Source organism: Anopheles stephensi, chromosome 3, assembly GCF_013141755.1.
Source record: "Anopheles stephensi strain Indian chromosome 3, UCI_ANSTEP_V1.0, whole genome shotgun sequence".
In the NCBI taxonomy this organism is placed as follows: Eukaryota; Metazoa; Arthropoda; class Insecta; order Diptera; family Culicidae; genus Anopheles; species Anopheles stephensi.
In genome coordinates, this window is record NC_050203.1 from 44,849,925 (window position 1) to 44,861,962 (window position 12,038).

Genomic DNA, 12,038 nt, shown 5'->3' on the forward strand with positions numbered 1-12,038 from the left:
TTTTTGTTGTTACAGCAAGGTCTATAGAGAACGCAAAACAATCGTGCGATAAGGCGGTGGTCTCATGTAATGCTTTGCATGAACTTTAATTCCGATTAGCATTGAATTCCATTGATTTCTCAAAACGTGAGGAAGAAAACTACAGTTTAACTTGCTTGACGAAAATCCAGATTTCATTTGTGAACTTTCGCGGCAAAATTCGAGATTGTCTGCTGCCCCATTTGACATTCGCCAATGCGTCGAACACTGCCTTGAGCACACCTCATCTATACGCATCGTCTTTGAAACCACCTTCGCTATATGCAGTTTGCCTCGCGCTTCCCGATGAAAGATATTTTTTACCAGCGCGTTTTTGTATTTTTCTTCGTCTCGACACAAGCTGCAAGGTGCACTCCGAAAACAATAGCGCCAAACGTTGCGTACAAATTGGAGCATCGAGCCGAGAAACACAGCTCCGCACACACGCGGCAACAAAGCAGCGCTTCCGAATGAAGATAGCTCGTACGGCTTGGGAAGCAAAGAATTCATACGTGCTTGCTGCTGCTTCTCCGCTGGGACGGGACAAACGCAGGCTCGATATGTCGTGCTAGTGTCCAAATAATGAACGGTGAGTATGTTTAGAAGGCTGCAATAGTTGTGTAGAAATAGGTATCATAGTGTTCCGGCAGCCGGTGCGAGCGGAATATTCCACAGGAAATTAATGAAGCGCCAGAAGTCTGCGGTTCGGTACAGCCAAACGGAACAGGAAGGAAGAAAGGAAGAAGGAAACGTATGACAGGCAAAGTGTCGAAGTTTGTTGTTTGTGTTTGTGTGCCCTGTGCGAGTGTGTGTTATGTTCTCCGTTTCCTTTAGAAGCTTGCTAATGAGCATCCTTAAAATGTGTACTTTTGTATGAACTTTTTTCCAACATTGAGGTGCGTTTGAAAGGTTTGGCCGGATGTATGACTAAAATCGTAAGTTTGTTGCTGCCTACAACAAACGTTTTTCTTAGGCATCTCTGACCCGCTTTATACTGCGTCAGGATGATCACCCAACATTCGGATTAAAAGAGTAAAGATCTAGAACAAACGTTTGGATAATTGCTGCACATTATCCATGCATTTCATCAGTGTGACACGGCGCGACGATTTTCTTTGCAAAACTTTGTGTATAGAGCGGCCAATTCATGTTCTCGTTCATCCCATACTTGTGGCAAGGAGTCGTGCAATTATCGTCGTACGTTGAATTGTGGTAACGTGTGTGTGCGTGTGTGTGTGTGTGAGTAAATTCTATTCATCGCACCTCCTGTCGCCTAAATGTTGTTATTCTCTTATTTATTCAAATTATAATAATGTGATTGTGCTCCAGGCAAAAAAAAAGTGTTCCAGTGTTGTTTTCCGTCTCGGTCGGGTTTTATTTAGACTACTTGATTACTCCAGCTAGCCAGCCAGCGAACTAAATGCACTACTGTCAACCAACACATGCATATTCCCGCACACACGTACGCAAGCATATTCTCTCACATATGCACTCGTAGGAACAGATGCTCGAGCGGCTTTCCCTGTTCCGTCGAATGTGGTCCGATTCTAACATTCCCTGTAATTTCGTTTATCTTTCTTTGATTTTAGTGTTCAATCGAGTGCTGCCTAGTATGAATCCTCAAGAGTTCGGTACTATGGTTTGGATGGGACAGCTCGCTTCGCCGCTTGATGAGAACTTAACAAACTACTACGGACCACCGGTTACGAACGTTATGGAAGACATCACACAGCAGACCCAAACTATGGTAGGCAATAGCTATTTTGTACCGATCCGTGTTGCTCCTCGTCCTCAACGGTATCTGATGTGTGTATCTGTGTTTCCAAAACCGCTTACGATTCCTTACTTCTGCCTAACGCAGAGAATGAGTAATAACATTTTGGTGTAATACAACGTTTTGCCTTTTGCTTTATTGATACCCCCAATCAGTGTTGTTTTCTACCCACTACAATACAAAACAATTGCAACATTTCTTACTTGTACACCATGTCTCTCTCTCTCTTCCTCTCTCTCTCTCTCACACACACACACACACAACACCCATCCATCACAAACAGCTGTTGCTTCAGTTTGCAGTATTTTTCGTTTGTCATCTTGTCTAATTTGCATTTCTTTTTTCTTCTATTTTCCCCCTTTTTATGCTTGTTTGGTTTTATCTTACGATTATGTTACACAAAACGGATCTGATGCACACTACCCGCGCCATCCTTCATCACTGTAATGTTATCACCGTTGAATCGAAATGTCTCCTGAAAAAAACTGCAATTGGCATACCTGACTGTACGCAAAATTAATTTACCGGTTTATCAAACGACACGATCTCGATCTCGCCCGAAACTGGAACTGTGTTGTTGAATCAAAACTCTCTCAACCTCGGCCACACACTATTATGCTGCTCTGACGCGACTGCTGAAACAAATCCGTGTCTCGTTTATGTTTTACATCCATACAATTATACGTGTGTATCCTGGTGTTTTTCATTGTTGACGTTGATAACTGTTCATTAATCTCTGTGCATGGGTGTGTACGCACGAATTTCTGGATGTTCTTGGCGTCGCGACTTCCAAATTCGAATGGCGAGCAGGACATGAATCCGGCCGCAATCAGTTCACTAATCAGTGAATACGGTGGACATTTGACGGCAATTCCTACGCCGTCCGGTTTGGCCACGGTGCCGAATGCTGCAGAGGCACTGGCACTGACTAATCCGGAATTGTTCAATATTCAGCAGCAGCAGCAGCAGCAACAACAACAACAGCAGGCGCAACACCATCAGCAACTACTGCAGCAACAGCTTGCACTGTCCGGCTATGGTTTTTTGGACCAAGCCGCTGCACTGTCCGCCGCCAATAGCCTGTCGGCGCACGGCGGTGATGTAGTGACAGCGCCCGGCATTGGGCCATCCCCTACCTTGGCCGGTGTTGGGATGCGTCTCCTAGATGGAAGTGGAAAACTTGCGGTCAACAATAGGGTTCTGGCAGCGGCCGGTGCAGCAGCAGTAGCAACAGCAGCAGCAGCAGCAGCAGCCTCTTCGTCCGCATCAGACGATGACGGAAACAATGAAGGTTTGGAGGGCAACGGCGAGGACGACGATCATTCCGCTGCGTTGCAAAACTACGAGCAATATCAACAAATGATAAACAGCGGAGCGGGAAACGATTACCTTGCCGTACCCGGGCAGGACAATCTGCTTCCGTACAAGTTTATGAACGATCCCCATATGCTGCAGCACAACTTTCTCGACTACGACGTGATGGCCGACGCGTCCAACAGTAACAGCAGTAATAGCAACAGTAGATGCAGTCCCGGCGCAACGGATCCGATGGACGTGGAACAGCAAAGTGCGGTATCGGAACATTCGGATTCACGATTTCAGCAGCAACGCCAGCAAGTCGCACTTGGTGGCAGTGATGTGTCCTATCCGGCGACGCTCTATAGCGGCACAATGCCGGTTGAACGATATCCCAGTAAAAAAATTAGACCCGTGAAGAGACCTGGCCTGGTACTAAAAACCCCAATAGCTTACAAAGGTGACATAGATCCGTCGGTGATTCCCATACAACGTGATGGCATGGGTAGGTTTTTTTGGTTGTTATTTTATGTTTTATTTATTTTTTCTTTCATTTTGTTGCCTCGACTAGATTTCTTCTTTATTGTTTTTTTTTTAATTTATATTTTTTCGTTGTTTCTTTTGTGTTGTAGTAATACTAATTAGTTTTCTACGTTCACACATACCATTTCCGTACACTTTTTGACACTTTACACTTCAGTTTGCTTAAACGATCGAGAGGAAACAGATTTCTTGTTTTATTTTCGTACGCGAACATACCTTGAAACCGTGGCTTGAAAAATGAATAGATTTTGTTATATTTTTCTTCAAGTTATGTCTACTCCCATAGTACAAAAGGTGAAATATGCAAAGAAATGTGTTTCGTTGTCCTAACATAATTCCTAAGTTACTAAATGTGTATTGGCTGTGCGTGTATGTAACGTGATGTACTAATGCTGGTGCTATTCCTTTTTTCGTTCTTCTAGCAATATGTGAAAAATGTGGAGCCATAGGAGTAAAACATTCGTTCTACACCAAGCAAAGGCGGTTTTGTAGTTTGGCATGTGCTCGCTCGTTCGAATCACTACGCGTGTACAGTGCACCGTTCCGAACCGGATCCGCGAACAAAGTGTCCGCCTCGGCAAACGACGACAGCAGCAGACATCTCGCGACGTCAACGTCGACCGACGCGTCCAACAGCATCGGGCTGCTCCCGGCACCACCCGAACAGTTAATAGACGACTCGAATCTGTCCACGGGTGACGTGGATAGCAAACGAGTGCCGTTACCGTCACTGCACCAGCAACAAGAACAAGTACAAACAATCGGCTATCGCTTCAAGATGTCCGGCACATCACTTACTCAACCAACCGCTGGCAGTGGTGGAAGTATCAATAGCAATAGCAATAGTCACGATGGCAGCAGTGCCGCCGCCACCAATGGTATGTTCGGTGGCAAGATGATCGGTGGAGCGGGCCTGCTGCAGGAGATATTGCCTCAGGAGCACATTCCCCAGCTGCCCAAGGGAACCCGTTTACCTTCGCCCTGTCCCCAGGACGACCGTATCAACAGCATCCGCCGCAAGCCGAACGAGTTTCACAACTCGTACGATTGGACGCAAGCGCTAGCGGAACCAAAGTTTTACGCCGCCCCAGTCACCTGTTTCAAGCACGCGCCCGGCTACGATATGTGGCCGAACGTTGTGATCGGGATGAAGGTGGAGGTAGAAAACACGGACTGTGATGTTCAGCAGGCCCTGATTGGCGGCATTCCGCACAGCTTCTGGGTCGCGACAGTATTGCGCATCTGCGGTTACAAGGCGTTGCTGCGCTACGAGGGTTTCGATGGGGATGGTTCGAAAGATTTCTGGGTTAATTTGTGCTCGGCCGAAGTGCACCCGGTGGGTTGGTGTGCTACACGCGGCAAACCACTGATACCACCAAAGAGCATCGAGAAACCATCCCCGGACTGGAAAGAGTTTCTCGTGGCACGGCTGTCGAACGCGCGCACGCTGCCCTCGACGTTCTACAACAAGATTAGTGATAGTTTTAAGTCTCGGTTTCGCGTGGGTTTGAACCTGGAGGTGGTAGATAAAAATCGTATCTCGCAAGTGAAGCTGGCGACCATCAGCAAGATCATCGGCAAACGATTGTACGTTCGGTACTACGATAGCTCACCGGACGATTATGGGTTCTGGTGTCACGAGGACTCGCCACTGATACATCCCGTCGGTTGGGCAACGACCGTCGGACACAACCTAGCCGCACCGGAGGAATACATGGACAGGATGAACGGTAGCGTTCGACCGCTTACTTCCCACAATTGTGCGATATTAATTTGGTTTCTTTCCTCTCATCCATTGCAGCGGCAAGCGATCAGATACTGGAGCCACACGAAGACGACGCTACGATGGACCTGTTCAAGACCAACTTCCAGTTCGAGGAGTACTGCTACGATGGCAAGCAGACGGGGTTCGAAGAAAACATGAAGCTGGAAGCCGTAGATCCGCTCAACCTTTCCTCGATCTGTGTGGCCACCGTGATGACGGTGTTGAAGTTCGGTTACATCATGGTACGCATCGATTCGTACGATCCGGACGTGAATGGAGCGGACTGGTTTTGCTATCACGAAAAATCGCCCTGCATTTTTCCGGTTGGGTTCTGTGCAAAGAACAGTATCACGCTAACGCCACCGAAAGGATACGATCTTAATACATTTACCTGGGAACAGTATCTGCTGGACACCAATAGCAAACCGGCAACGGAGGACATCTTTCACCGCGACCAGATTCGGCAACGGTTTAAGGTAAGCTGGTTCGGAGGAAGCTGGAGTTGTGCGGTAGCAGTAATGTCTCAATTTGCTCTCTTGCATCGATAGGTTGGAATGAAACTGGAATCTGCCGATCTTATGGACCCTAGACTGATCTGTGTTGCAACGATTGCGCGTGTGGTTGGCCGATTGTTGAAGGTACACTTTGACGGTTGGGAAGACGAGTATGACCAGTGGTTGGATAGTGAAAGTCCCGACATCTATCCTATCGGTTGGTGTGTCCTCGTCGGTCACAAACTGGAGGGTCCCCGGATTCTACCAAAGGTTGTGCCGACGCAGAAAATCTCACCCAAAACGACTAAGAAAGGGAAAAGGAAGAAGAAACTAAAAATGGAACCTGCGCAAGATGAAGGTAAGTGGGAAAAAGAAACAATCCGATTCGATGGCATTGTTAGAAACACGCCAGACGGTGTAGTGTTGACAGCAATACTGTACAAGTAGACATTACGACATTCTTTTAACCCAGCGGTTGGCAAACTGTTCCGATAAAATGGTCAAGTAACGTTAAAATACTCGGTGAACTAGCTTTGAGGAGACTCATCGAACAAACCAAACCTCCATTAACAAAATAGACAAATTCTGATTCAGGCAGAGGTTGTAGCAGATAATCTTTTGATGAATAACACGTCATCTATAGAATCGTTTGTTCAAACATGAATCTGAGGACCTTATCCTAATGCTTTGCACCGAAGGCTATACAAGAAACAGCTATGCCCGCGAAGAAGTGGCTTCTCTTTCATTCCTTTTTAATAGTATTCGAATCAAATTAAAGTTTATGGCCAAAACAGTACTGTTCCGTCCTTATATCCGTTCTTCAGGCGGTTCTGGACAAGACGAGGATTGTTATAAAACAACGAAAGCCCAAGCAAAACTCAAACAACTCGAAGAACATGTGCAATCCTCTGATGGAGAATATAATCCCACTGTTAGTGAGATCCGAGTAAAACGTTTACTATAAAGATGGATCTTTTTCAACGAAGAACCAACTTAAGACTCCGCGAGCTGTACTTTGCCGTCCGCTAGCTTAGCACATACTAAATCAATCTAACCATTAAACAAATTATTAACACCGTTCAACCTTCCCCACATTCTCAACCACAACCATTTATCTCGCTCAGAAATAATAGGTTGCTCATATTATGCCGACAATTTTACAGCCCAACCTGCTCCCACGACACGCACGGCGAGAATCAAAAAGGAACAGGAACACTTTGAGCAGCAGAAACTGCTGTCCGCCAATCCTGGCCAGTTCGACTACGGTTCCCTCGGTCACATGGTTACGAGCGATCTGGGAGGGCAGCTATCCCAACAGTATTCGAACGACGACGTCCCAATGCTGATGGGAAGCCAGCTGCAAATGCCACCAAATCAGCAACCCTCGGAGCTGGGCGTTACCAGCAGCAGCGCACCGTTGCACACCTTCATCAAGCACGAAACAAACCACGACACAACGGCATCGCTGCTGAGCGGAAGCAGTTCGCTCGGTCCAATCTTTGACCATTCGTCGAGTGGGACTAGCGGGCCGGCAACCGCTGCCACCACCACCACCACCACCGTCGCCACGGGCAATGTGACCGAGACGGACGATGTAGATATGCGCACCGAGGACGAGGATGGTGAGTCTAGCTCTGCTACCGGGCTTCCGTCTACGGCACCGTCGTCGGAGATTGCCGACAACGAGATAGATAAAACGATACCTCGGTTAATTCACCACGAGCCGGCCAACAGCGGTGGTTCACCAGATTCGGTCGGTGGTGGTATCGCGGGCGGGCTTAGTAACTCGAACGGAAGCAACAGCACCGGACTGGTCGGTGTGGGCAGCATGCTGAACTCGGCCTCCTCCTTCGGCATGGCAGTGTCGGCAAACAGTGGGCAGCAAATCATGCCAGAGAGCTGGGAAGTGAAAGATGTGGCCACCTTTCTTACGATCAACGATTGTGCTGTACATGCGGAGCAGTTCGTGCAGAACGAAATCGATGGCAAGCGCTTGCTGGAGCTCAACAAGGACGATATTATAAAGCTGCTCAATCTGAAAGTGGGCCCGGCGCTCAAAATTTTCGATCTCATTCAGCAGCTAAAATGTAAAATCGATCCGACCAAGCTGCGCCACCTTTCGAAAGCGACCGGCAAAAAGTTTCTCTAGTTGCTGCCATTCGTAGTAGGCTGTCACTGTCCTGGCCTTCCATCGGGTGTGTTGCGGTGGGCCGCATTTTGTTTTTCATTTTCTTTTTTAGATAAATTCTCATTCTTTTAATTTTTTTTTTTTGCGTTGTGAGCCTACTGCACAATTGCTCCATCCACATAGCTGGATGGCACAGTAGAGACCTTTTTTTTTTGGGCACCATAGCTTACATACCTTCTTGTGCAATTTATCATCGTCTCTTTGTTCGATCTTCCTTACATTACTTGCTTTGCTTTTTTTTTATCGCGATAGAAGCATTACAGGAATATTTGATTTGAGTGCAGTTTCCGCGAGTGAAATCTCCGACAGTTAGTAGCAGGTTAGGATAGCTCTATTTTCCAAAGCGTGAAACTCTTTGCTAGTGTGTTTGCGCCCCCCGATGGCACCACGAGATGATGGGTTAAGTACTCGAGAAACGAGTTCGGTTAGGGTATATACATATTTTGTTTTGGAATTGGCAGATGCATAATAATGTAATGCATGGCTGCATTTCGTTAGACTGTTGGTGGTAGTACACATTTATTATTATTTTTGTTTTGTTTTTGGAATAGGAACGTTCTGAGCGAAAGAATTTGAAACACACACACACACATTACTTTGGTTGTGTGTAGCTTACAATAGCTTTTCCTATCGAACGCCAGAGGCTTTCGATTGTACCTTGGAATAGTAGCGTTTCTTTCGTTTTATGCAAACAGATGCAAGTGTCGTTCTGTAAAGTTTTTGAAGGAAGGCACCATTTTCATGAATAAATATTTGGGTAAGGGCGATGGCATATTTTTTGGAAGAAAGCATACGCAAAAGTAAAAGTGTGCGTTTCAAGTTTGAATAACGAAGCATGAATACAGCAATACACACACACCCCACTACTATCATTATGGCACAGCGGAAGCGTACAATGGAGCAGGCAAACCACAAAGAAATCACATATGTTAACACAACTGGAACACTAGTATCAGGGACTATATTATCTAGCAGCGCCAGCAGCAGCAGCAGCAGCAGCAACAGCAACAGCAAGAGCAGTAACGTTTTGCCCTCAAGGCACAAAACAAGAAAAGATTTTTAACAGTTTAAAACAGTCGGTCTCCCAAACGTCAATGCACAGCCCCGAGCCCCACGTCTTGTAGTAGAATTTATGAGTGTCCTTGTTCTACTTAAATGCTGATTTTGATAGCTGCAGTACAGTAGTACAGTATCTGCTTTGTTGCTATTCGTTTTCTTGTACTTGCTTTTCTAAGTCATGAGCCACCTACTCCCGATGTAACAGTTCGTCGACTTAAAACCTTCTCACATTGGTGAACTACTGAGCCATGCATTTGTAAATAAACAAGCAACCCTTGCCATAGGAAGATCGGCCCACATGATGTGTGAGTCCCGTTGGTTCCCTTTCGAGTGAGTCCTTTCAGTTGAAACAAAATGAAAAGAACCCCACCAGGCACTTGCCGTCTATGTCCATTATCCAGTGCTGAACTATTATAGAACTTTTTGCACTAGCAAGTGGGTCCAACATCTTTTTCACGAGATTGCTTTGCTGCACTAGATAGTACAAGGTTAAGGTAACAGAGCACCAATATTATTGTCCATTGTCGACGATATTAACAGACCCTCTTTCGATCCCCCGAAGCCAACCAAACCATTATGATGAGTGTAACAAATCAAAACGCTTCAAATTCCAAATGTCACGTTTAGTTTTCATATTAATTTGCACATCATAAGAGGGAGAGACAGACCGACAGTCTGCGCAGAGCCCGGCTGATTGAGTTTGGTTGTAAGATGATGTGCAGGAAAACAATAGGGGCGAGAAAAACTGGTGTGGCCGCGCAGGTAAATGCAGCAGAACGATTAGTCGTTTAGTCTGAGTTAATTGCTAGCAGAGGGCTGTGCCTCTAGGGCAAGCTATCTTTATTCGAATACGTAGTGTAAAAACAGAAGCAACAAACTAAATCACTTTAAGACGGTTGCTCCGGTTAAGTTGCCGCCAGACTGAAGCTGGTCTGCAGTAGATATTACAATACGGTGGTGAAGGTGCGTGTGCTGCAGCTGCTGTGGAAGCTGTGCTGCCGCCGAATGGCGAGTGCAGCAAAATGCCGACAAAATGAGCGGACATTAAATTTAAGCGTTGATAAGCAAAACTGTACAGTTATGTATAGCGGTATAAGCCAATCAGGATGGAAGAAGAGCAGTAAAGCACGACGTATAAGTTTAGAGTTATGTATAACACGTTAAGATGAGATGAATTCCAATTTGCCGTACACCGCGGAATTCGGAAGTCGGGGTCGGTACGTGCAAGCGCATGAGCGAGTAATTATTTTATTAAAAAATATATCTACACACAGAGATACATGACGATGTGTTTCCGTACCGTTCCGTGCGTTATTTACCGAAACTTTGATTAAACGATCCTGTTTTGCGTTCACTAAACCAGTGCGCCATATATTGTACACTGATATGGCCGGTAGTCCTGGAGTATACTGGCGGAGGACACCTATGCACTGGCCATCTTCAAGCGGCGGGTGCTACGGACTATCTTTTGCGGTGTGTGCGAGCAGCGCGTTTGGAGAAGGAGAATGAACCACGAGCTAGCTGACATTTTGACGGTCGCCAAGGATACGCTGGTTAGAGCTCGCCGTGATCAGCGTATCCTCTTTTCCTGGAAACGAATGTATCCTCTTTTCCTGGACACCAGGCCATGTCTTTAAGACGTACCCCATAGGAGCAGGCCAAGAAAGAAGAAGAATAAACCACCTCAGTACTTCTGGCCCAGGTATGTTGCAATCGTGGTGTAAAGAATTTTCGGAGATCGAATTATTTCTGCATTTACATCGTACCTCGGGACCTCGGCAGGTCTTTTTTGATCATGCAGTGATAACAATGTCGGAGTCTTGCTCAAGAGACCCGCTCATTAGATACACTTTATACTTACAGGCGGACGGTCTGGATGGGAAAAGGCACTGGACCTTTCTTGTAAGCAACTGACACCGCTATTATGTCGCAAGGCTGTTCCAGATACTATGATTGGGGCATGTGAAAAGAATGGAGGAAGATGCAAAGAGCCGTAACTGATACGAACAACTCATGCGAAGGTTTTTCGTTAGTTCAAATTACTCCATCAAGTCTGTCCAAGGAAACAGAATTTTAAGACTAATCTGCTTGAAAACGGATGGCCTTTATAAGAGCTTAAGAACAAGGATAAGAAGCAATGCAATCGAAGCAGGATGCAATCGAAAAAGAAATAGTTGGAAAAGTATGTCTTCTCATCTACCAGGCTAGAGCTGAAAACTTGGCCGATTTGTACCTCTTTGAAGGAAGACTATGGAATTGTGTGCGTTGAACAGTTTCCCAGCTGTTATTGGGCAAGATCGAAAACAAAGGCAAGTTCTACTCTTGTCGAGAATATTGTGTTGGAAAAACGATTTTATGACTGGATAAATAAACTGCATATTTGCTTTTACAAAAAGTTTTTGGTAAAAAAAAGAAGCAAATTGAAATTAACAGCTGCTTTTTGCAAGGCAAATATAAGATGGTTAAAATAAAACATCGAAAATCCTTTAGCTCGTGCACGCTGTTATACAGATCGCTGCGTCATTTACAAGGCACTAAAAGACGACTAACTGACGGTGCAATCTATTACTTGGGGCATGTAACTATTTCACGCACACTCCAATACCTCGACCATATACGCCCAAGCGTTCATCCGAACCCAACAAACCCACATACCCACGCACACACTTGCGCGCAACCCATCTCACACACTGGCGCGCGCGTCTGCTAGCCGCGACCGTTTTTAATGTTTCAATACAATTTGTTCTTGCTTGTTGTATGTATGGTACGGTACACAAACGCACAACAATTGAAAGCAAACACATGGCAAGGTATTTTCATTCGAAAAACATTCAACACAGTCAGAAATTCAAACCATGTGAAAAACGTCTACTCACACCACAGCACAAAGCGCCGACAATG

General features: G+C 45.8%; 1 protein-coding gene across 2 annotated transcripts; it reads left to right on the top strand.

The window, feature by feature from the left end:
* The first annotated feature begins 228 nt into the window (after positions 1–228).
* LOC118511052 (polycomb protein Sfmbt) lies at positions 229–10,421 on the top strand. 2 transcript variants are annotated; one of them, XM_036053651.1, is made up of 7 exons: positions 229–607; positions 1,608–1,765; positions 2,603–3,593; positions 4,054–5,361; positions 5,433–5,872; positions 5,945–6,248; positions 7,015–10,421. In XM_036053651.1, exons 1-7 carry the CDS (start codon positions 601–603, stop codon positions 8,037–8,039), a joined length of 4,233 nt encoding a protein of 1,410 aa, XP_035909544.1. In that variant the 5' UTR covers positions 229–600; the 3' UTR covers positions 8,040–10,421. The 2 variants fall into 2 exon arrangements, with proteins under 2 accessions (XP_035909544.1, XP_035909545.1); XM_036053652.1 differs by having other exon boundaries at positions 233–607; positions 7,054–10,421.
* The last annotated feature ends 1,617 nt before the right edge of the window (positions 10,422–12,038 follow it).